At 38.8% G+C, this 22112-nt stretch overlaps 1 protein-coding gene across 3 annotated transcripts; it reads left to right on the plus strand.

Annotated features, from left to right (window-relative positions):
* The first annotated feature begins 311 nt into the window (after positions 1-311).
* On the plus strand, positions 312-21048 carry LOC133291623 (SMR domain-containing protein At5g58720). 3 transcript variants are annotated; one of them, XM_061489905.1, is made up of 11 exons: positions 312-1032; positions 2436-2461; positions 15886-16008; positions 16269-16354; positions 17466-17695; positions 18750-18826; positions 18948-19004; positions 19556-19623; positions 19726-19832; positions 19933-20003; positions 20610-21048. In XM_061489905.1, exons 1-11 carry the CDS (start codon positions 459-461, stop codon positions 20736-20738), a joined length of 1548 nt encoding a protein of 515 aa, XP_061345889.1. In that variant the 5' UTR covers positions 312-458; the 3' UTR covers positions 20739-21048. The 3 variants fall into 3 exon arrangements, with proteins under 3 accessions (XP_061345889.1, XP_061345890.1, XP_061345891.1); XM_061489906.1 differs by having other exon boundaries at positions 17514-17695; XM_061489907.1 differs by lacking the exon at positions 19556-19623 and having other exon boundaries at positions 19772-19832.
* The last annotated feature ends 1064 nt before the right edge of the window (positions 21049-22112 follow it).

The following is a 22112-nucleotide window of genomic DNA, read 5'->3' on the forward strand; positions in this document are numbered from 1 at the left end:
ATAAAAGTAACCTATTCGTACAATAATAACTTTTTGAGAAAAGTTACATTTACAATTTTTTTTTACAACTTCTTACGATCATATTTTAACATCGTTGATTTTCGTCAATCAACGATTATGATTTTCGCAAATTAAACTCATTAGTTAATTATGAATTCACATAAATAATAATCATTAATTGACAAAAATCAATAATATTAAGATATGATTACAAGAACTTATAAAAAAAATAATTCTAAGTATAGCCTTCCTCGAAATTTTATTAGTTTTATTTTTATTATTGGTTTTCTTCTTTAAACTGGCGTTGAACTTCTCCTATGCCTTCCCTTCTTCAATACCCGTCAAGCGTTCCCTCTCCAAAATCTCAACTTTCACCTTCAGAACTATTTTCTGATCCTTTTTTGTTCTGAAATCTCATTCCTTTGGCAACCCCAGATCCGTTTTGTTGTGTTCTGAAGATGAAGAACACGAGGAAGAAGAAGAAGCAAAAGCCAAAGCCACCGAAGAATGATGAGGAGAAAAAAGGAGCAGAAGGGGTTGTTGATAAAGAAGAAGAAGAAGAAGAGAGAAAACGCAGAATTTTGGAGGCTTCGATTGAGGGTTTCTCGTTGGAGGAATCTGCCATGGTTTATGATGGCGTTGAAGGGGTTGGTGATCCCGACAAGGCTTCGGAGATCCCGAGGAGGGGTTTGGTGGACAATGATTCTGGTTGTTCTTCGTCCAGTGGTGGAAGCAGTATTGTTTATTCGGGGATGGATTTGGGTTCAACTTCGGGTTCCTCAGATTGGTGCGTGGAACCGAGTTGTGGGGAGGATGTGGCGTGTTTCAAAGGGGGTAGGATGAAGAAGAAGGTGGTTGCTGCCACGGGCACTGTTTCCACGGTTCTGGGAAAGGAGTACATGAGGAGGAACAAAACCAGGAACAAGGGGTTCAGTGAAGGGGTTGTTGACAAGGAAGAGGCAGAGCAGTTTTTGTGTTCCATGCTTGGGCATGATTGTGACCTTGACTTCGCCCTTGTTAGAGATGTTCTTTGTGAGTATTTGGTTTTTTTTTTTTTTTTTTTTCCCTCAATTTTAATTTTGTATCTTGAAACTTGAACAAGATGGATGCAGTGATATCTCATGATATTTTATGTGTAGGGATTTGTTAGCTATAGAAAAAAAAAACTAGATATTGCACAAGGTTTTTTTTTTTTTTTTTTTTTCCTTTTAAAATTCTATTTTCAATTTGGGGGGTACTCAATTTTAAGTGAGTAAACAGAATTCTATACTCGATCTCCCTAAAAAGTTTTAAACCTTGTTAGATAAATATAATATAAAACTATCAATGTGACCTTCACCTCACAATTTTGAGTTTTAAGTTGCGAGGTTGAATAGGGGGGGGGGGGGGTGGGTTACTCAATTTTAAGTGAGTAAACAGAATTCTATACTCGATCTCCCTAAAAAGTTTTAAATCTTCCAGTTCCGGGGAGAATTCGCAAAACTCGTTTCCATCGAGAATTGAATGGAGTTTATATAATATAAAACTATCAATGTGACCTTCACCTAACAATTTTGAGTTTTAAGTTGCGAGGTTGAATTAGTTCTTTATATGATAGCTGACCAAGTGGTTACAACTTTGATCCTCACTTCTCATTTTATTAATAAATAATTAAAAATTACGGAATTTCTTAGCACAGATAGATAATTCTGTACATTGTTCATCTTTCAAACCCAATGGGCTGTTGTGTGAAGGGCATGTTAGAGAAATATAATATAAAACCATTAATATGATATTCATCAAACAAATTAAGTTTTTGGATTGAATTGGTTGCTTTCAAACCCTGATTATCCAAACTTCAACATTTGATGTAATTTTTTTAATTCTCTTGAGTTTATATAGAACTAGAAATTTATTCTCTTCCTTGAAGTGCTATGGTCTTACTTTTAGTCATTGCTTATGCATAAAAGCAAGCAAGACATTGTATACTTGTTTATCCTGTTGTGAATTATGCATAGTAGTTAATTGCGCCGCGAGCCGCGCCATATGGGCATTGCGGTGCCTCGCCGCAAGAAACCGCGCCGCACCACAGCGGAACGCAATAGCGGACATTGCGATCGCATTTGCAGCCATATTGTTGTCATAAGGCAAAATGTCAATTTTGTCCTAAATTTAAATGTGTAACAGATAGAATTTAAGGGTTTTTTAGTCTATCTGCGTCTGTCTCTGTCACTTTTGCTTCTCTTCCATTAAAAAATGTTTACTTTTGTCATTATTTCTGTCATATATCTATTCCGCTATTTCCGCAACCGCAACCCGCTGTAACGCTATAGCCTTTTTAGGGGTTGGCCGCGACATGCCGCAATCCGCATTTGATAACTATGGAATTATGACTTGTTGTTTAGGGGATTAGTTTCTGGTTTATTACATGACCTTGGAATTTGTCTTTCATGCAGGTCAGTGCGGATATAATGTTGAAAAGGTATGATGACAATTTGAAATTGTACTTCACTTGAAACTTAACACTTGATGTTAATATATGTTAGGCACTCCTATGCTAGAGTGCGTGAGTATTGAGTAAGGGGCAAAAAAGGTATTTGGGTATGTACACTTGAGATTGGATAATTGTGTTTCTCGTACGAGTACATAGGGAATATATATATATATATATATATATATTAAGTACAAAAACTAATCTATTATATACAAGATGTGAGACTATTCTATTATATACACTGTACTACTCTAACATACTATTCTAACACTCCCCTTCAAACTGGTGCATATATATTGTGAGCACCCAGTTTGTTACAAATGTATTCAACCTCAAGGATCTCTAAGACCTTTAGTGAAAACATCTGCAAGTTGATCCTTGGAGTTGACAAATGTCGTTTTGATTTCTCCTGAATGAATCTTTTCTCGAATGAAGTGACAATCGATCTCTATGTGCTTAGTTCTTTTATGAAATATAGGATCAGATGATATATGAAGCGCAGCTTGATTGTCACAAATGAGTGTCATGGGCTATTTCTATTCACGAAAATGGAGATCCCGAATCAACTGCTTTAACCAGATTAGTTCGCTGGTGGTAGCTCCCATTGCACGATACTCGGCCTCTGCACTAGATTAGGCGACAATAGTTTGTTTTACTCTTCCAAGAAATTAGGTTTCCTCCAAATACGATACAATAACCTGAAGTAGAGCGTCTATCTGAGGCTAATCTTGCCCAATCGGCATCTGAATATCCAAAAATTTATGTATGTCCCTGATCTGAATATAATAAGTCTTTTCCTAGTGCTCTCTTGATGTACCGGAGGATCCTCACAGCAGCATCCCAATGAGAATCACAAGGGGAGTTAAGGAACTGACTAGCCACACTAATAGCAAAAGAGATGTCTGGCCTAGTCACAGTGAGATAATTGAGTTTCCCAATCAACCTTTGATAACTTCCAGGATAAGATAATGGCTCCCCCTGTCCAGACAATAATTTGATATTATGATCCATGGGTGTGTTAACTAGCTTACATCCCAACATACCAGTCTCCTCTAAGATATCTAAGGCATATTTCCTTTGACAAATGAAAATGCCCTGTCTAGACCGTGCCACCTCAATCCCTAAGAAGTAATGAAGCTTACCCAGATCCTTTGTTTGAAATTGACTGAACGAATATTGTTTTAATTGGTCAATCCCAGCTTGGTCACTTCCAGTAAGAATGATGTTATCGACATAGACTAACATATAAATGCACTTATCAGGATGTGCACCTATAAAACACAGAATGATCAACCTCACTACGAATTAAGCCAAAAGCCTGAACAACAGAACTGAAACGGCTGAACCACGCTCGAGGAGACTGCTTGAGGCCATATAAGGACTTACGAAGTCTACACACCATTCTAGACTCCCCCTAAGCAACAAAGCCAGACCGTTGCTCCATGTAAACCTCTTCCTGTAAATCATCATGAATAAAAGCATTTTTAATGTTCAGTTGAAGGAGTGGCCAGTGACGAAAAACAGCGAGGGCAAGCGGACAGATGCATCTTCGCGACAAGAGAGAGCATGTTACTATAGTCAAGGTCAAAAATCTGAGTAAAGCCCTTGGCGACTAAGCGCGCCTTGAGACGATCAATGTGGCCATCAGGTCCAACCTTGACAGTAAAGATCCATCGACAACCAACAATAGACTTCTCCAGAAGAGCAGGAACAAGATCCCAAGTGCCATTGGAATGAAGAGCAGTCATCTCATCAAGCATCGCTTGGCGCCACCCTGGATGAGAAAGTGCTTCACCTGTGGTCTTAGTAATAGAAACACAAGAAAGACTAGAAGTAAAGGTGAAATGAGGAATAGAAAAACGGTCATAGCTCAAAAAGGTATTAAGATGATAAGGGTTACGAGTAGTACGTATATATTTTCTTTGGGTAATGGGAAGAGCCTCTGGTGAAGGATTCGGTGGGGAAGAGTCGACAGGAGAAGGCGATGAGTCAGCCAGGGTCAAGTCCGCAGGAGGCACAGTCCGACGATGCTGATAGGTGAGAAAAAAGCGGTCCTCTGGGATGGAAGTAAGAGGTCTCTCCTCTGGGATAGAGTCACCTGTGTTGGGAACTCGGTTCCCTCAAGCTCGGCTAAGCAGCCTTTGTGCGGAAGTCAATCAACAAGATCCTGATCTCGGATCTCGGCAATACCTCGGCCTGAACTTCACCAGGTCAGGCAGCGCAGCGGAAAAATCAAAACGAAAAACAGGAGAGAGAGGAGAAGAAGAGAGAGAGAGAACACAAGCAATTTTTAACGTGGGAAAACCTTCTACAATGAAGAAGTAAAAACCCACGCGACCTAGTCCAGATCAAAAATCCACTATGAAAATAATGGTTACAAAGAATCAAATACACCAATGTGGTGGTTAACTCAACCTCTCCAACAATGGTGATAATCAAACTACCCTAGAGATGTTTCACTCAAACTCTCTCTAGAGATCTCTCAAATGCAAAACATTAAGCTTTGCTCAAACAATCAAATAATTATCTGTCAAATTTTTCTCTCTCATTCTCTTAACCTAGCCACCACCCACAACTAATGAATATATAGATGAGGTGAGATCTAGGGTTAGGGTTTTTAAAAAACCCCTCAATGGGCTTGGGCTTAGCATTAAAGGAGGAAGCCCAACAAATCTCCCCTTCCAACTTCAATGCGTCGGCTTTAGCATCAACCCGGCTCCTTCACAGCAGTCTTCAAATTTCCTTGCTGGAACCGGCTTCGTCATCATGTCAGACCAATTTTGGTCAGTGTGCATTTTGACGAGTTTGAGCTCTCCACCTTCCACCACATACCGGATCCAGTGATACCTCACATCAATGTGCTTAGTGCGGGAGTGATAGGTTGAATTCTTCGCAAGATGGATTGTGCTTTGATTGTCACAACCCAGCTCGTACTTGTCTTGATCATAGCCGAGTTCCATGAGGAACTTCTTCATCCACAACATCTCTTTGCTTGCCTTAGTAGCGGCAATGTACTCAGCCTCAGTTGTCGATAGTGCAACACATTTCTGAAGTCTTGATTGCCAAGAGACAGCTCCTCCGGCAAATCTCATCATGTATCCCGTCGTCGATTTCCTCGAGTCGGAATCTCCCCCTAAATCAGAATCCGAGTAGCCTTGCAACTCGGCTTTGCCTTCTCCAAATCGGAGGCATAAATTGGTCATACCTCGGAGGTACTTGAAGATCCACTTCACTGCTTCCCAGTGCTCTTTGCCGGGGTTTGACAAATACCAGCTTACCATTCCAACAACATATGCCAAGTCGGGTTTAGTGTAAACCATTGCATACATCAAGCTTCCGACGGCGGATTGGTATGGGACCTTCATCATCTCATCTTTGTCTTCATCAGATTTCGGACATTGCTTCCGGTTCAGCTTTATGTGTCCGGCAAGGGGGTGCTCACTGTTTTGACTTTGTCTATGCTGAATCTCTTCAATATCTTCTCAATGTACTTCTCTTGACTCAGCCACAATAGCTTCTTTTGTCTATCTCGGATAATCTTGATACTGAGAATCTGCTTTGCAGGGCCGAGGTCCTTCATTGCGAAGGACGAGCTCAACGCTTTTTTCAAGGCGGCTATCCTCGATTTGTCTTTCCGTACAATAAGCATGTCGTCAACATATAACAATATCAGAAAATCTCCGGCCTCATACCTCTTCACAAATACGCAGTGGTCGGCTTCTGTCTCCTCAAACTTGTGATCAGTCATGAATGACTCAAATTTCTTGTACCACTGCTGAGGTGCTTGCTTCAAGCCATAGAGGCTCTTCTTCAACCGACATACCAAGTCTTCTTGGTTTGGAGCTCGAAATTCCCTAGGTTGCTCCATATATATTTCTTCTTCTAAATCACCGTGAAGAAATGCCGTCTTCACGTCCATTTGTTCTACCTCAAGGTCCATCGAAGCTGCCATGGCTAACACTGTTCGGACAGGGGTCATTTTCACCACAGGAGAAAAAATCTCCTCAAAGTCAACTCCTTTCTTCTGATTGCAGCCTTTCATTACAATCCGGGCTTTGTATCTCGGCTTTTGCCCGTACTCTTCATTCTTAATCTTGTAGACCCATTTATTTTTCAGAGCTCGTCTTCCTTCAGTCAGCTTGGTCAGCTCATAAGTCTCATTCTCGTGCAGAGAATTCATCTCGTCTTGCATTGCCTTTTTCCATTCTTCTTTCTCTCAGCTCATCACAGCCTCATCATAACTCTGAGGCTCACCGTCTTCAGCAACAACGGTGTATTCATCAGATGAGTATCTTGTAGAGGGTCTTCTTTCTCGAGTTGGATATCTCGGCTGTTCTTCAACTTGAGAACCCGGATCTCCTCATCAACTCGAACCTCAGTGTCTTGGTCATCCTCAGCTGGTTGCTGATCATCAATTTCTTCATTTTCATGATTTTCTCCCCCTGTTTCAGCTCGGACAGGAGGGATGGGTTCTTCACGTCTGACAGTAACTCGGAATTTGGGCTTCGAGATGTCATGAGTGTTCTCATCTTCATGAAAGATCACATCTCGACTTCTTACTATCTTCTTATTGATTGGATCCCAAAGTCGGAACCCGAACTCACATCTCGGCGAACCAAGATAGATGCATTCTTTTGTCTTCGCATCAAGTTTTGCCCTTTCATCTTTAGGGATATGCACGAAAGCTCGGCATCCAAACACCTTCAATTGATTATAGGCCGCTTTTCGACCTGTCCATACTTCTTCTGGAATTTCTCCTTCAAGTGGCCATGATGGTGAGAGGTTGATTAAGTCAACAGCAGTTCTTACGGCTCCTCCCCAGAATGATTTCGGTAACCCGACATTGGATAACATGCTTCGTAACTTCTCTTCAATAGTTCTGTTCATTCGCTCAGCCAGTTCATTCAACTGTGGAGTCTTGGGGGGCGTCTTCTCAAGTCGAATCCCGGCCGCTCTGCAATATGCATCAAATGGGCCGCAATACTCACCACCATTATCAGATCAGACCACCTTCAATTTCTTGCTAGTCTCCCTTTCAACCATAGCATGAAATTCTTTAAAGGATTGGAGTACCTGGTGTTTAGACTTCAACAAATATACCCACACTTTGCGGGAATGGTCATCAATAAATGAAACAAAATACTGAGCTCCTCCAAGGGATCTTTCCGACATGGAGCAGACATCAGTATGGACGAGGTCAAGAATTTACCTGCGTCGTCTGGATTGATCCGGTCTCACAAAAGAAACTCGGTATTGCTTTCCAGCTAGGCAATGCGTGCAACTCTCCAACGCTTGGCCTTTCAACCCGGTCAGTAATCCTTTCTTGTTCAGGATCTGGAGCCCTTTCTCGCTCATATGGCCGAGGTGCTTGTGCCATAGCTCCAAGCTAAATTCATCTCGGACAGAATTGGCTTCTCCTCCATTGATCTTTCCTTGCATCACATACAAGGAGCCTTCCTTCTTATCTCGGGCCACGACTAAGTTTCCCTTGGCCAGCTTCCATCTGACACTATCGAAGTAGTTCACTAATCCGGCATCGTCAAGTTTGCCTATCGAGATTAGGTTCAAACGCATGTCTGGTACATGCCTCACATCCTTCAACACAAGTCGGCATCCGACATCTGTGGTCAGGGTTACATCACCGACACCAACAATCTTGCTGGTCACCTGATTTCCCATCTTCACGACTCCAAAATCACCACCTCGGTAAGAGGAGAAAAAACCTTTGTGTGGAGTAACGTGGAAGGAGGCACCAGAGTCAACAATCCAGATGCAGTCATCATATGCAACATTCAAATAATTATTTTCACCTAGGAGGAATATCTCGGCATCAGGATTGGCAACCACCGCAGTGGTGCTCTTGTCTTCCCTCTTCTTGGGAATAATCTGATTCGACTTTACAGAGCTTTTCTTCTCATCATTCTGCAGGGTCTAACAGTCCGTCTTCTTATGACCTGTCTTTCTACAATAAAAGCACTTCAACTCATATCTCGGCTTTGACTGACCTCTGGACTTTCCTCTTCTATCACGATCTCGACCCCGACTTTTGCTTCTACCCCGGGAGTCGAATTTTCCTCTATTCTCAGCAACGTTGGCCTCAGACGTGCTCGAAATACCTTGTTCTCTTCTCCTGGCTTCTTCGCCCAAGAGGCTATCTGTCACGACATCATCATCATCATCAACAACACCTTTATCCCAAATTAATTGGGGTCGGTGGTAGATGAACCCACATGAAAGATACAAAACGGTTGAAAAAAAGTTAAAAAAAATAAAAAAAATAAAAAAAAGTAAAAAAGTAAAAAAGCCAAAAATAAATAAATAAAAATAAACAAATAAAATAAAAATATAAAATAAGATAAAATAAAATAACAATATATGTATATATAAATAAATAAAAGTAAAATAGAAAAGGACAAGAAGAAGTGGGGGAAATGAAGGGGAAAAGGACTAAAAAGGGACCATCTGGAACATAGGAATAACAGCGGGTCTAACCCTCCACCATACTTATAGCTTTTCTCCATTCCGTTCTAAGACAAACTGTCCGCCAATCTATATCCCACTCCATTAAATCTTGTTTTACTACTTTCCCCCAAGTAAGCTTCGGCCTACCTCTGCCTCTTTTTGTGTTGAGCTTTTGGTAACAAACTTCTGTTCTTACAGGAGCATCCATGGGTCTTCTCATCACGTGCCCAAACCACCTCAATCTATGTTCTCTCATCTTCTCGGCTACCGGTACTACTCCGACCTTTCGTCGAATATCTTCATTTCTTATCTTATCCATCCTTGTGTAACCACACATCCACCTTAACATCCTCAACTCTGCTACTCCCATCTTATGCTCATGTTGCCTATGTGCTTGCCAGCATTCTGCTCCATATAGCATTGCCGGTCTTACTGTCGTTTTATAGAATTTTCCTTTTAACTTCAGGGGGATTTTGCGGTCACACAAAAATGCAGATGCACTGCGCCATTTCATCCACCCTGCTCTGATTCTGTGATTTACATCCTCATCAATCTCTCAACCGTTTTGTAAAATGGAGCCCAAGTATTTAAAAGCATCTTTTTTGGGTACCTCTTGACCATTTAGATGCACAGGTTCTTGGTCCTCATCTCGTACCAGAGAAAACTCACACTTCAGATACTCAGTCTTGCTTCGACTTAATGTGAATCCTCTGGATTCCAATGTGCTTCTCCACAATTCAAGTTTTCTATTAACACCCTCCTTGCTCTCATCAATAAGCACAATATCGTCTGCAAAAAGCATACACCATGGCACTTCCTCTTGAATATCTTTTGTTAGTTCATCCATAACTAAGGCAAAGAGGTAAGGACTTAGAGCCGACCCTTGGTGTACACCTACCGTGATAGGAAAATAACTTGATGATCCGTTACAAGCTTTTACACATGTAGTAGCCCCATCATACATATCCTTGATTGCCTTTACATACTTTAATGGAACCTTTTTCTTCTCCAGGACCCACCATAAAACTTTCCTTGGAACCCTATCGTATGCTTTCTCAAGGTCTATGAACACCATATGCAAGTCCTTTTTCTTTTCTCGGTATCTTTCCATTAGTTGTCGCATCAAGAAAATTGCTTCCATGGTACATCTTCCTGGCATAAATCCAAATTGATTTACAGAAACCTTGGTATCTCTCCTCAAGCGATGTTCAATAACCCTCTCCCACAACTTCATAGTATGGCTCATTATCTTAATGCCTCTATAGTTTGAACAATTTTGTATATCTCCCTTGTTTTTGTAGATAGGCACAATCATACTTTTCCTCCATACATCAGGCATCTTATTCGTCTGGAGAATCTTATTAAAAAGATTGGTCAACCATTTTATTGCCACATCCCCCAGGCCTCTCCACACTTCAATCGGGACACCATCAGGCCCTAAGGCTTTATTAGTCTTCATCCTCTTTAAAGCCTCCTTAACTTCATGTGTAATAATTCTGCGTACAAATCTCTTATTCATATCATCACACGCGTCCTCTAAGTCCACCTCGCTTGTATCTCCATCCCCATTATACAGCTTGTTGAAGTATTTCAACCACCTTTCATTTACATCTTCATCTCTCACCAGAAGTTTTTGATTTTCATCCTTGATGCATCTAACTTGGGTGAGGTCTTTACTTTTCTTATCCCTTATCTTTGCAAGTTTATAAATACCTCTTTCACCATCCTTGCTCCCAAGATTTTTATACAACTCGTCGAAAACCTTGCCTCTAGCTTCTCGCACTGCTTTCTTTGCATTTTTTCTCGCCAATCTAAACTTTTGCAGGTTCTCTGCACTGGGACTTTTATGCAAAGATCTAAAGCACTCCTTCTTATGTTTAATTGCCTCTTGCACCTCTCCATTCCACCACCATGTTTCCTTTGTATGAAATCCATTTCCTTTGCTTTCTCCCAACACCCTCCTTCCCAAATTTTGAATACACTTAGCCATCTCATTCCATGTTGCATTTACTCCTCCTTCAAACTCCCAAGGTCCTTCGTGCAACATTCTATAATTGAACTCTCTCTCTTTTCCCTCCTTAAGCTTCCACCACCTTATCCTTGGATTCTGAGCCCTCTTCTTCATCGTACGCACTTTGTTGAACCGAACATCCAAGACTACCAGCTTATGTTGCGTAGCGACACACTCTCCAGGGTAGACCTTACATTCGACACAAGAAGTTCTATCTTCTCTTCTAGCCAGAAAGAAATCAATCTGACTACGATTATGGCCACTATGAAAAGTGATTAGGTGTGACTCCCTTTTTTGAAAAAAGGTGTTCACTAACATCAAATCGTAGGCTAGTGCAACATTCAAGATATCTTCTCCAGTCTCGTTTCTCGTCCCATAGCCAAAACCTCCATGGATTCTATCAAAACCTCCAAAGTGAGGTGTTCAAGGTCACCACCAGAGTATCCCAGCTTTCTGGCAGCGAGCTCAACAACAGCAAAGCCTGCATCTCGTCATCAATTTTCATATCAGCCTTTGACAGCTGATTCACAATACCTTTGTAGGTGTTGAGGTGTTCAATCATACTCATGCCGTCCTTGTATTCCAACTTCACAAGTCGGCGAACCAGGTGTGCTTTGTTCCTGGGAGTCTTCTTCTGAATCATGGACTCTAATTTCGTTCACAACTCGTACGCGTTCGTGAACTCGGACACGTGCTCAAAAAGGCTTTTGTCAATATATTTTCTGATTGTAGCTACCGCCTTATGACTCTGAATCTCCCACTCCTTATCGGTTTTGCCCGCCGGTCTCTCATCAAGGATAATGGGCTCATATAGGTATTTGCAGTAGAGATGATCTTCCATCATCGGTCTCCAATAGGTGAAATTGTTTGCGGTCAGCTTGAACATGTCTGTCTCCATCATTGGTTATGCCACTGGTCTCCATCTCGTCTCCCTCAGAACCCGTCGAACTCGGGCTCTGATACCACTGTTGGGAACTCGGTTCCCTCAAGCTCGGCTAAGTAGCCTTTTTTCGGAAGTCAATCAACAAGATCCTGATCTCGGATCTCGGCAATACTTCGGCCTGAACTTCACCAGGTCGGGCAGCGCAGCGGAAAAATCAAAACGAAAAACAGGAGAGAGAGGAGAAGAAGAGAGAGAGAGAACACAAGCAATTTTTAACGTGGGAAAACCTTCTTCAATGAAGAAGTAAAAACCCACGGGACCTAGTCCAGATCAAAAATCCACTATGAAAATAATTGTTACAAAGAATCAAATACACCAATGTGGTGGTTAACTCAACCTCTCCAACAATGGTGATAATCAAACTACCCTAGAGATGTTTCACTAAAACTCTGTAGAGATCTCTCAAATGCAAAACATTAAGCTTTGCTCAAACAATCAAATAATTATCTCTCAAATTTTTCTCTCTCATTCTCTTAACCTAGCCTCCACCCACAACTAATGAATATATAGAGGAGGTGAGATCTAGGATTAGGGTTTTTAGAAAACCCCTCAATGGGCTTGGGCTTAGCATTGAAGGAGGAAGCCCAACAACCTGCAGCTGATAAAGACAAGTCAAGAAAAGGAACAGGAAAAACTTGATTAACCTGTGACAACTGAGATGGGATAGAATGAAAGGGTTGTTGATAAAAAAAGTGACATCAGCGGAAACAATGTAACGCTTAAGATTAGGAGAATAACCAAGAAAAATACATTTAAAGACTTTGGATGTTAACTTGTCCTTACCAGGAGTGAGATCATGAATAAAACAGGTACAACCAAAGACATGTGGAGATAAAGGATAGAGAGGAACATCCGGAAACAATAGGTTATGGGGAATGTTATTGTTAAGCACAGAGGAAGGCATACGGTTGATGAGAAAACAAGAGGCGAGTACTGCATCTACCCAGAAGTGAAGAGGAACATGCATGTGAATAAGAAGAGTTCGGGTAGTTTCAATGAGATGTTTGTTTTTACGTTCGGCCACCCCATTTTGTTATGGAGTGCGAGGACAAGTAGTCTGGTGTAATGTACCTTGTGTAGCCAAAAAATTAGAAAAGTAAAAAAAAAAACATATTTCTTAGCATTATCACTACGTAAAATACAAATAGAGACACCATATTGAGTATGAACCTCAGCAGAAAACCTTTTATAAATGGAGAATAACTCGTAACGATTTTTCATTAAATAAATCAAGGTACAACGGGAATAATCATCAATAAACGTAACAAAATATCGAAAGCCTAAAACAGATAAAGTACGACTTGAACCCCAAATATCTGAATGAATAGGAGATAAAGGAGCATCAACTCATTTATTGACTCGACTGACAAAGGAGGAGAATGTGTGCTTCCCTTACTGATATGATAGACAACCTAAAGACTGAAGACCAGATAAAAGAGGAACCATCTTCTACAATTTTGAAAGACTTGGATGATCGAGGCGACTGCGGACAAGTTGTCGAGATTCTGTGAGAGAGCTTGCCACTGAAGGACGAGGCACAACCAAATAGTAAAGACCTCGTGACTCACGGCCCACTCCAATCGTCTTCTCCGTACCCGGATCCTGCACAGAAACAGAATGGTTAGAAAAGCTAATAATGCAAGTAAAGGAGTGGACCGATTTACTAACAGAAATTAAGTTATAAGGGATGCCAGGAATATAATAGACAGATGTCAAGGTCAATAAAGAGGTTGGATGAGCTTGTCCAATCCTACGAACAGGGGCTTTAGTGCCATCAGTAAGGGTAAAGGAAGGTAAATGGCCAGAATAAGTAAGAGATTTTAAGAGTTCCCTATTACCATAGAGGTGATCGATAGCATCGAAGTCAAATATCCAAGGACCAAGTGATGTAAATGAGAAACACAAGCAATAGGATTACCAGTATCTGGAGTAGAAGATTGAGGTTGAAGAGAAGCCTTGCTGAGAAGAGTCTGGAGTGCTGCATAGTCTGCAGGAGTGAGAGAGACTAAAGCAAATGAAGCAGTATCTGACTGAGATATATTCGTAGCATGAGAGGGTCGCAGGTGAGGATACTTCGTGTAACAACGTTCCTCTTACTTTGTGTGAACAGGAGATGATTATGCCATTATGAATGCAATAAAAACTTGCAAAACAAAGCAAATAGAATCAAACCGATAGCTAAACAAGAAGAAACACGCGTCAAACAAGAGACACACGAAGAACCAAGAGCAGATTTGGAAGGAAGAGACAAAACCGTGCAGTTCTGTCCTGAAACGACCCGAAAAGGATGCTGGTACAGTGTTTCCGGCGATGAACAGTAAATCTAGCCGTGAACAGTGATGCTGGAGGCGGACGGTGGTTCTAACAGTTGCAAACCGGAGGGACACGACAAGGAAGGAGAGAACACCTAAGCAGTGGGCTTGGGGTTTTGGCACACCTAAACAGTGGTCTTAGGGTTTTAGCGGAAGTGAAAGTTCTCAGAACAAAGAGCTCTGCTACCAATTTGAGATTGGATAATTGTGTGTCATACGAGCGCACAGGGAATATATATATATATTAACAAGTACATAAACTAATCTATCATGTATAAGATGTTAGAATATTCTATTATATACGCTGTACTACTTTAACGTACTATTCTAACATGTACAAAAAAAAAAAAAAAAAAAAAAGGTATTTGGGTTGTAACAACCTTGCCCATGTGGGAAGGAAGGGGAAATGGCTAGAAGCAAAAATAAAAAGGAGGGAAAGGTAGGGGAGAGGACTTCCGGTCATTGTGTGAGTTTTAGGGCCTTTGTCAGAGTTCTCCATTGTTTTATCTTTTGTTTTCTGGTTTTGTGAGTGTCTTTTGTTTTCTTGTTTTGTGAGTGATTTTGATCTTTGTGGTTGGGGTTTATGTCTATTTCTCTGTAATAAAACACCTAGTTACAAAGATCAAAATCACTTACAAAATAAGAAAACAAAAGATGGAATTGTACAGAACTTTGAGGATCTGCAAACCTCCCGGCCCTGCAGTAAAACGCACTGAATGACTGGATGTCCTCTCCTCTACCTTTCCATCCTTTTTATCTTTGCTTCTAACTGTTTCCCCTTCCCACTTTCTTGCTACATATGCAGGTTGTTACAACCCAAATCCCTCTTCTACCCCTTACTCATAATTCTCACGTGATCTAGCATTGGAGTGCTTAAACAATATATTATTCTCAATATTGTGCTCATCGTTTTTAATCAGTTAATTGTCATTTGTGACTTTGTGTACAAAAACAGTTAATTTTTGTTTGTGCTTTTTTGGGTGATTTGTGGGGCATATGTTTCAAGCGGATGGTTTTCCCTGGTTCTTTGTGGGGTTTTGTTTCCAGGGTCCTCTATATGGAATATGTAGGTTGATTAGAGTACTTTGTTTTTTTCTTTGCCTTAGGTGGATGCTGTTTTACATTCCTATTTTCTCCTAATAAAGCCTTCTTTAATACAAAAATCATGTTATTGATTTCATTGACTGAATATGAGTTGGGAGACAATATTTTGGTGTCAATTTATCCTTGTTATGGAACTATGATTAGTGGAACAACAATTTTCTTCTTACCTCACTGCTTCATTTGGTGCCACACAAATGCTACTGTTGAATCTTGCTACTCTCCACATATCTTTTTACTAAGTGACATTTTTGTGAATATAATGAAAACATATCAATGGAAATTGAAAACAAGAAAACAAACCAAACACTCCCTTACATTGTCTTGCTTTTCTTCCTTATATGGCTGCTTTATGTGCTTGTATTGTGTGGCACTGCTATTTGTTTTTGCGTTCATTGGTAATTATTACATATGGCTATTTGGTTGTACTTTTTAATTTCATGTACATATTTTAATGCAAATGGATAGCAACGGTGTTGCTGTAACTTCTTTTGCAGTTCTACAGGTGTTTTAGAGTGCTATACTAATCAACTAAAGTTATGATACTTTTGTAATATGTTTAGCTGTGAATATGATTTTCCAGGCCTTGGATGTATTGCTTGATTTAGCTGCGCCCATGAATGAGCAATCCAGTAATGATAGACATCCTGATTACGGAGTAGACAATATAGATGATATGAGATTCCTTGTTGACCACAATGACAGTGTAAGTGGCAACATAGAATGTTGTTAACCACTATTTTCAAATTTATTTGTTTTATCATTGAACCGGTCATGTGTTATCTTCTGAAAAACTCAGTCATGTGCTTTAAGTTACTGGAATTATATCTTTCAGCAAATAATTTTATATTATTTGTCTATTCTTCTCTACATTGTTAGAAGACTGTTGATTTTGGAGGTATGTTTAACTTCTTCACTATATGCGTCTTTACTGGACATATTATTAATTGTCAAATTTTGTAACAGTTGATAGATAGGAGATCAGAATGCACATCTCTTTCATCGGAAGGTGAACTTTCTGATAATTTCTGGTCTCTGGGATCTTTTGGCAGGTAAAATACATTAATGTATTTATTATGCTGCCAGTTCATTGTACTGTGTTGATAAATTATGGCCGTCTTCCCATTTTTTCTCCCTCACCCCACCTTCGTACCAAAAAAAGGAAACAATTTTGGTAGTGGATCTAACAGTGCTGGAAACAACATGTTTTTCTCCTTTTAGTCATTATGGTATTAACTACTAAGCTGTGAAAGTAGCCTGGTGAAAAAAATTATGAAGGGTGGAAATTTGAGTTGGCAATTGAATACTGTCAGTGGATGTCTTGGTGCATAATATTTAGATTATATTTTTACATTTACATATACATCCTATAAGTTTCAAGAACTACTCGGGATACATTCATTTGGTTGAAATCCTCAGTAATGAAGGAATTGATTATAGTCATATGACTCATATCTACTAGGGTTGTAATTAAGCCGAGTGAGCCAAACGTTATCATCCTAAACTCCTTGTATTAAATTGTGGCAAACTTGATCTTGAACCTAGTGGTGGAGTGAGGGAGGGGCTAGGGAGGCCAGTTGCCCACTTTCAAATTTATATATTGCTTTAGTTGTGAGGTGTCATTTATGTTGTTTTTAGTCATATAGATAGTGATTGCCTCCCCCCCCCCTTCTCCTCTTTCTTCAACTTCATGCAAGTCTTTAATTGTGAGCGTTATCTCGATTCTTTTGCTCATATAGATAATTATAACTTACAAGGAATATTACACTTGCAATTTTGGCCCCTTCCACCAAATTTTCTTACTCCGCCATATTACTTGATCTTGAGCTATAATCTTTAGCGCAAGCCCGGGGTTATACCCTTTATAATACAAAAAAGTACACATAACTTTTCTACACACTTTTGTACAAATAAAATTACTGAGATTGGGCTTGTGGTGAGGGGCGTTGATTATTTGCATGTTTTTATATGTTCAAACCACAGTATCATCATTGTATAAATAATAATAATAATAATATAAGGGAAAGTAGGGAAAGTATTATTTTTAATTTCGGATTGCCTGTTTCTTTATACCATCCTACATTTGAATATTAACTTCCTCTTAATCAAGGATCTTAGTATTTGGTACCTAACTCCACTAGCTTAGTTGTTGCTTGGTTTTAGGAATTATGCAGAGGTCCTCTCAAGCTCTAAAGTTAATTCTCCTATTAGACCAGGATGTACAAAGTCTGATCTTTCTCAAAAGGTGTTGGAATCTTTGTTTAACATTCCCAAAAGCTCTGAACGTGACAAAGGTACCATGAATTGGAGAAATGTAGTAAAGAAAATGCAGTTTTTGGGACCTGGGTTTGATGCTTGTCCACATGTTGCAGAGTCTCAGCAGAATACTAATGGTACTTAATGGCAATTTTGACATCCTTTTGCTTTCATCTATATGCTCTTCTAAAAAAATATTCATTGATTTGTGCCTTTGTGGTTTCATTTTATTATTCAACAATAGTTGTCTGATACTCAAATCTTCAGTAATTGCAAATGTGGTATTTTTATGAACTGGTTTCATGCTCATTTCTCCTTCTGCTTCAGTTTTCATGATTTGAAATGGGACCTTGTCAGTGGTTTTACTGAATATGTGGGCTTGCAATTCACTCTATTTAAAGCTTAATGGAGTCAAAGATGTTTTAGTCACCTGCCTAGATGGTGTGGCTGGGTGGCTTGCCCTCCTATGCCACTTGATTCAGGGCAAGGAGGATACATCATGCATTTTTGGCAAGATTACCTTTTTTTACTTTGTCGGTGTTGGTAGAGCTGGCTAGAACAGGTTGGATCTAACAGGAAAAGGCTGGATCTTGTTGAATATGGCCATAAGATGTGGGATGGGGTTTTCTCAGATATATTTTCATTGCTTGGTCTTTGATCCTTTCGATCAGTGGGAGCACCACAAGCAATGCTTGTGCTGTGTTGTATTCAATGGTTTGCTTCTGTAAAATTTAGGAATTAATATTGAGTGAAGTAGGAAATAAATTACTTCCTAAAAACTAAAATATGCCAATCAAACTGGAGGAAAAATTGGCAAATGGGAAAGAAAATAAGAAATCAAAACATTAAATTAGGAAATAAGTAAAAATTAGCACATTGTAGTTATAAAGAAGTAATGCTTTTTGTTAAAATTAACTAGTTATCAGACTACATGTTTAAAATTGTCCTAGCAACCTCGACTAGTTCAAATCGCTACTCGTTGGTGGCTTATCTAATAAAGTTTCTTATTCTCCAAAATATGAGAGGAAAAGAGAAGTTCAAAGCTGTCCAATCATAACAGTTCATGTACTTCAATCTTCGGAATAGTTTGGATTATCTTTCTTTTTGTATGCTTGAATTTGATGATTTCCTTGATGGTATGGTATCGAACCTTGACAGATCATTTACTTCTTTCGTTTTACTGTTTTGTAGCTAAAGGAGATGAATATCACGTGTTTAGGGAAGATGCTAAGCAAGAATGGGATTCGGTGAAATCTTATTATCAAAAAGTAAGTATAATTTCACATTTGGCCTTTTCCTAGGATTATTTTAACTTTCAGATCTTTAAGCTAGTTTGTTGTAGAGTTCAGATATCAGTTGAGAACATGAAAGGCTGACATAATTTTGCAGGCTGCAACAGCATATACCAAAGGAGATCGAGCATATGCTGCCTTTCTTTCTGACCAGGTTCATTCTTCTTTTGGAAGAACAATGGAATTGTGTTTAAAAACATGAGACACTTTTTTTGCACCCGATCATTGGGATGGTTTTTATAATTATCTTTTATGTAACTATTATATTGTCTTCTTTATCTTCTATGATATAGCTTGAAGTGGTTTGATTCAATAAATAAATAAAGATAAAAAAATTATACTGGTTATTTTCTAAATGTTGGTCTGTCTTAGTAAGGTTTCATCTGAATTTTTAAAACCAATGCTTTCTCCTTTCCTCTGTATATTGGTTTCTTTCTCCCTTTTTATGCTCCTGAAGTTGTAAAGTATTTGCTTGGTAATGTGGAAATGAGATCAAAATATGACTGTCTTGTTCATTCCTTTTCAAGGTCGGTTGTTATATAAAAAAATAACATTTTCAATAATGTTTTCTGTTTAATGGTTTTGGGTGCGACGTGGACTACGTTTACTATGTGGTGTTTTGCACGTAGACTACCTGTATTTTGTCAGATCCTTTAGCATGGGCCACGTTGTTCTATCATGCTAACTATTTCTATATCCGGCTAGGGTAAAGAACAAACTAAATTAGCTCAGAAAGCGGACACTAAGGCAAGCCATGACATATTTGTAGCTAGGTTGGTGTATTTCTTTAAAGTCCAAAACTGGAGAACTTCCTTTTGCACATTTGCCTTATGTATTATTATTGCTTGTATTAAGCTATTGTTAGTGATATGCAGAAACAAGGGTATAGAAAATGTGATAACTATTGATTTGCATGGGCAGCACGTAAAACCAGCAATGAGAATGCTGAAACTTCACCTTCTGTTTGGATCATATATTCCCTGTAAGCATTTTCTGAGGATCTAGGTTCTCACATTTTCTTGTGACGTTATATTAAAAATGGCATTGTAATATTGAATTTCATTTGCATTTCACATTTTCAGCTGTCCAGACACTAAGGGTTATCACAGGATGTGGATCGCATGGTGTTGGAAAGTCGAAGCTGAAACAATCAGTATGGTTTTTAATCCATCCACTTCTATCCAGTTTTTTTATGGTCTGAGATACATTGAACACTATTGTTCAATGTATATACAAGTTGGCTTAAATTTTCAAACTTGGTTGTTAAATTCTGAATTATTTCTTCTTGTTTAAATCCTAGAAATTCCTGATCATAGTGTCAATGTGTCTTTGAAGAGACAAAAAAATGTTTCTGTTGAGATATATAGTTCCACATTGGTTGAAGAGCAACTAATGTGGAGTTTATATGGCCTTGGGTACTCTCACCCTTTAAGCTAGCTTTTGGGATGGTGTATCCCAAGGTTCTTTAACATGGTATCAGAGCTTGAGGTTCGATCCTCACCGCCCCCCACTTTAAAGTGGAAGCACAAAAGGTAAACCAAAGATTGGGCCTGTTGCATAATCCACGCTTCAAGCCAAGAGGGCTCTCGTGTGAGGGGGCATGTTGAGATATATAGTTCCACATTAGTTGAAGAGCAACTAATGTGGAGTTTATATGGCCTTGGGTACTCCCACCCTTTGAGCTAGCTTTTGGGGTGGTGTATCCCAAGGTTCTTTAACAGTTTCTAAATGGTGGTTCCTTATCATTTGCTTAATACAGGTTATAAGCCTTTTAAAGAAAGAGGCAATTGAATGGAGTGAAGAGAACAGGGGAACTGTATTGATCAAACTCAACGGATGGAGAGAGTTTAGCTTTCTGGACACTGACAGTGATAGTGATAGCAATTGATTAAGCATGTCGAATAAGCTAACTGTAGCCTTATTATCAGCTTGTTGTACCAAAATTAGATTAGTAAACCTGGAAATAATATATATATAAATTAGAGCTCTGACATTGACATGTAAATTCGATGCCTATTTTGTTAGCCAAGTTCCTTGTTCCTTAACTGGTAAGGACATTTGAACTTGGCACGTTTTGGGTGTATCATATCATGTAGAACCTATAGCTCTATTCTAAGTTTGAGCCATAATTGCATTCCCAGAGCAGGCTAGTAGTGACTTGAGATGCTCTCAGTATTGTACATAGATGAATATGTAAAGATGGTATTTAATTTTCATTTTTTTTTCTATTAATTTCTCCATATTTTTAAAAAGAAATTATGTGCTGAAGTTGATAATTACGCACACTGGCTTGCTTGTTGACATGGACGTTGGCTGGCTCAAAGGATCCTATCACACGAGCCTCCAAATATATAAATAGAAAGGTTAGAAAGGTTCAAGCTGTTTGGTATACATTCTCATTCATTCAAGTTAAAATTAATGATATACTAACTTAAGCGTTGAAGTCATTGCATACATACTATGATTGTAGGGATGGATTTAGAATTTTTTATAATAAAGAATAAAAATAAAATTCTAAAACTATAAATATTATTAAGATTAATAGGAAATATTAATTATTATAAATAGTTTTTTGAAAGGGGTAAACTATTAATACTAATAATCTATTATTATTAATAAATAATATTTTGTACGTAATATAATTAAAAAAAATTTAAAAATTCGGAAAGGACAACCGCTATACTAATCCTTCCCTTGTTCCACCCTGCACCATTGTCTACGCATCGGCAATATATGGAGAAGCTACCTTCGCTCACTTCTTAATTAATAGAGGTAACTTGAACCAATCATATTTCATTGACATTTTTATTTTTAAGGATTACTGGGACATTCTCACAATTTTTTGGGTGTGAAACTAATTCTTTTGAATATGGAACAGTACAATTAAACACTCTTCTCAAATGATATCTCAATGACTCTAAATTTGTATTCTCCTGGGAGCATAGTTCACATACCCAAGCACTTAAGATTATATATGTAAGGAAAAATTGTCTATCATTTTAAATTTTAAAGGATGTAAAGTTGCATACTTTTAAGTTAGAGAAAAAGATACATCATGGAAGAGAGAGAGTACACAAAAAAAAAAAAAGGTGTAAATCTCATCTTTTGTGAGAGTGAAATAACAGAAATTACGTCATTTAAAAGGACAAACATTTTTCTATATATATATATATATAATGAAACATAAAGTAATTTTGATTTGTTTGACTGAGATCACCATAACCGATAAATTTATGCATAATGTATTTAATGTTGGATTCAT

The sequence above is a fragment of the Gastrolobium bilobum genome, unplaced genomic scaffold (assembly GCF_033153095.1).
Source record: "Gastrolobium bilobum isolate Gb01-03AN ecotype WA unplaced genomic scaffold, APGP_CSIRO_Gbil_v1 utg19392, whole genome shotgun sequence".
NCBI classification, from domain to species: domain Eukaryota; kingdom Viridiplantae; phylum Streptophyta; class Magnoliopsida; order Fabales; family Fabaceae; genus Gastrolobium; species Gastrolobium bilobum.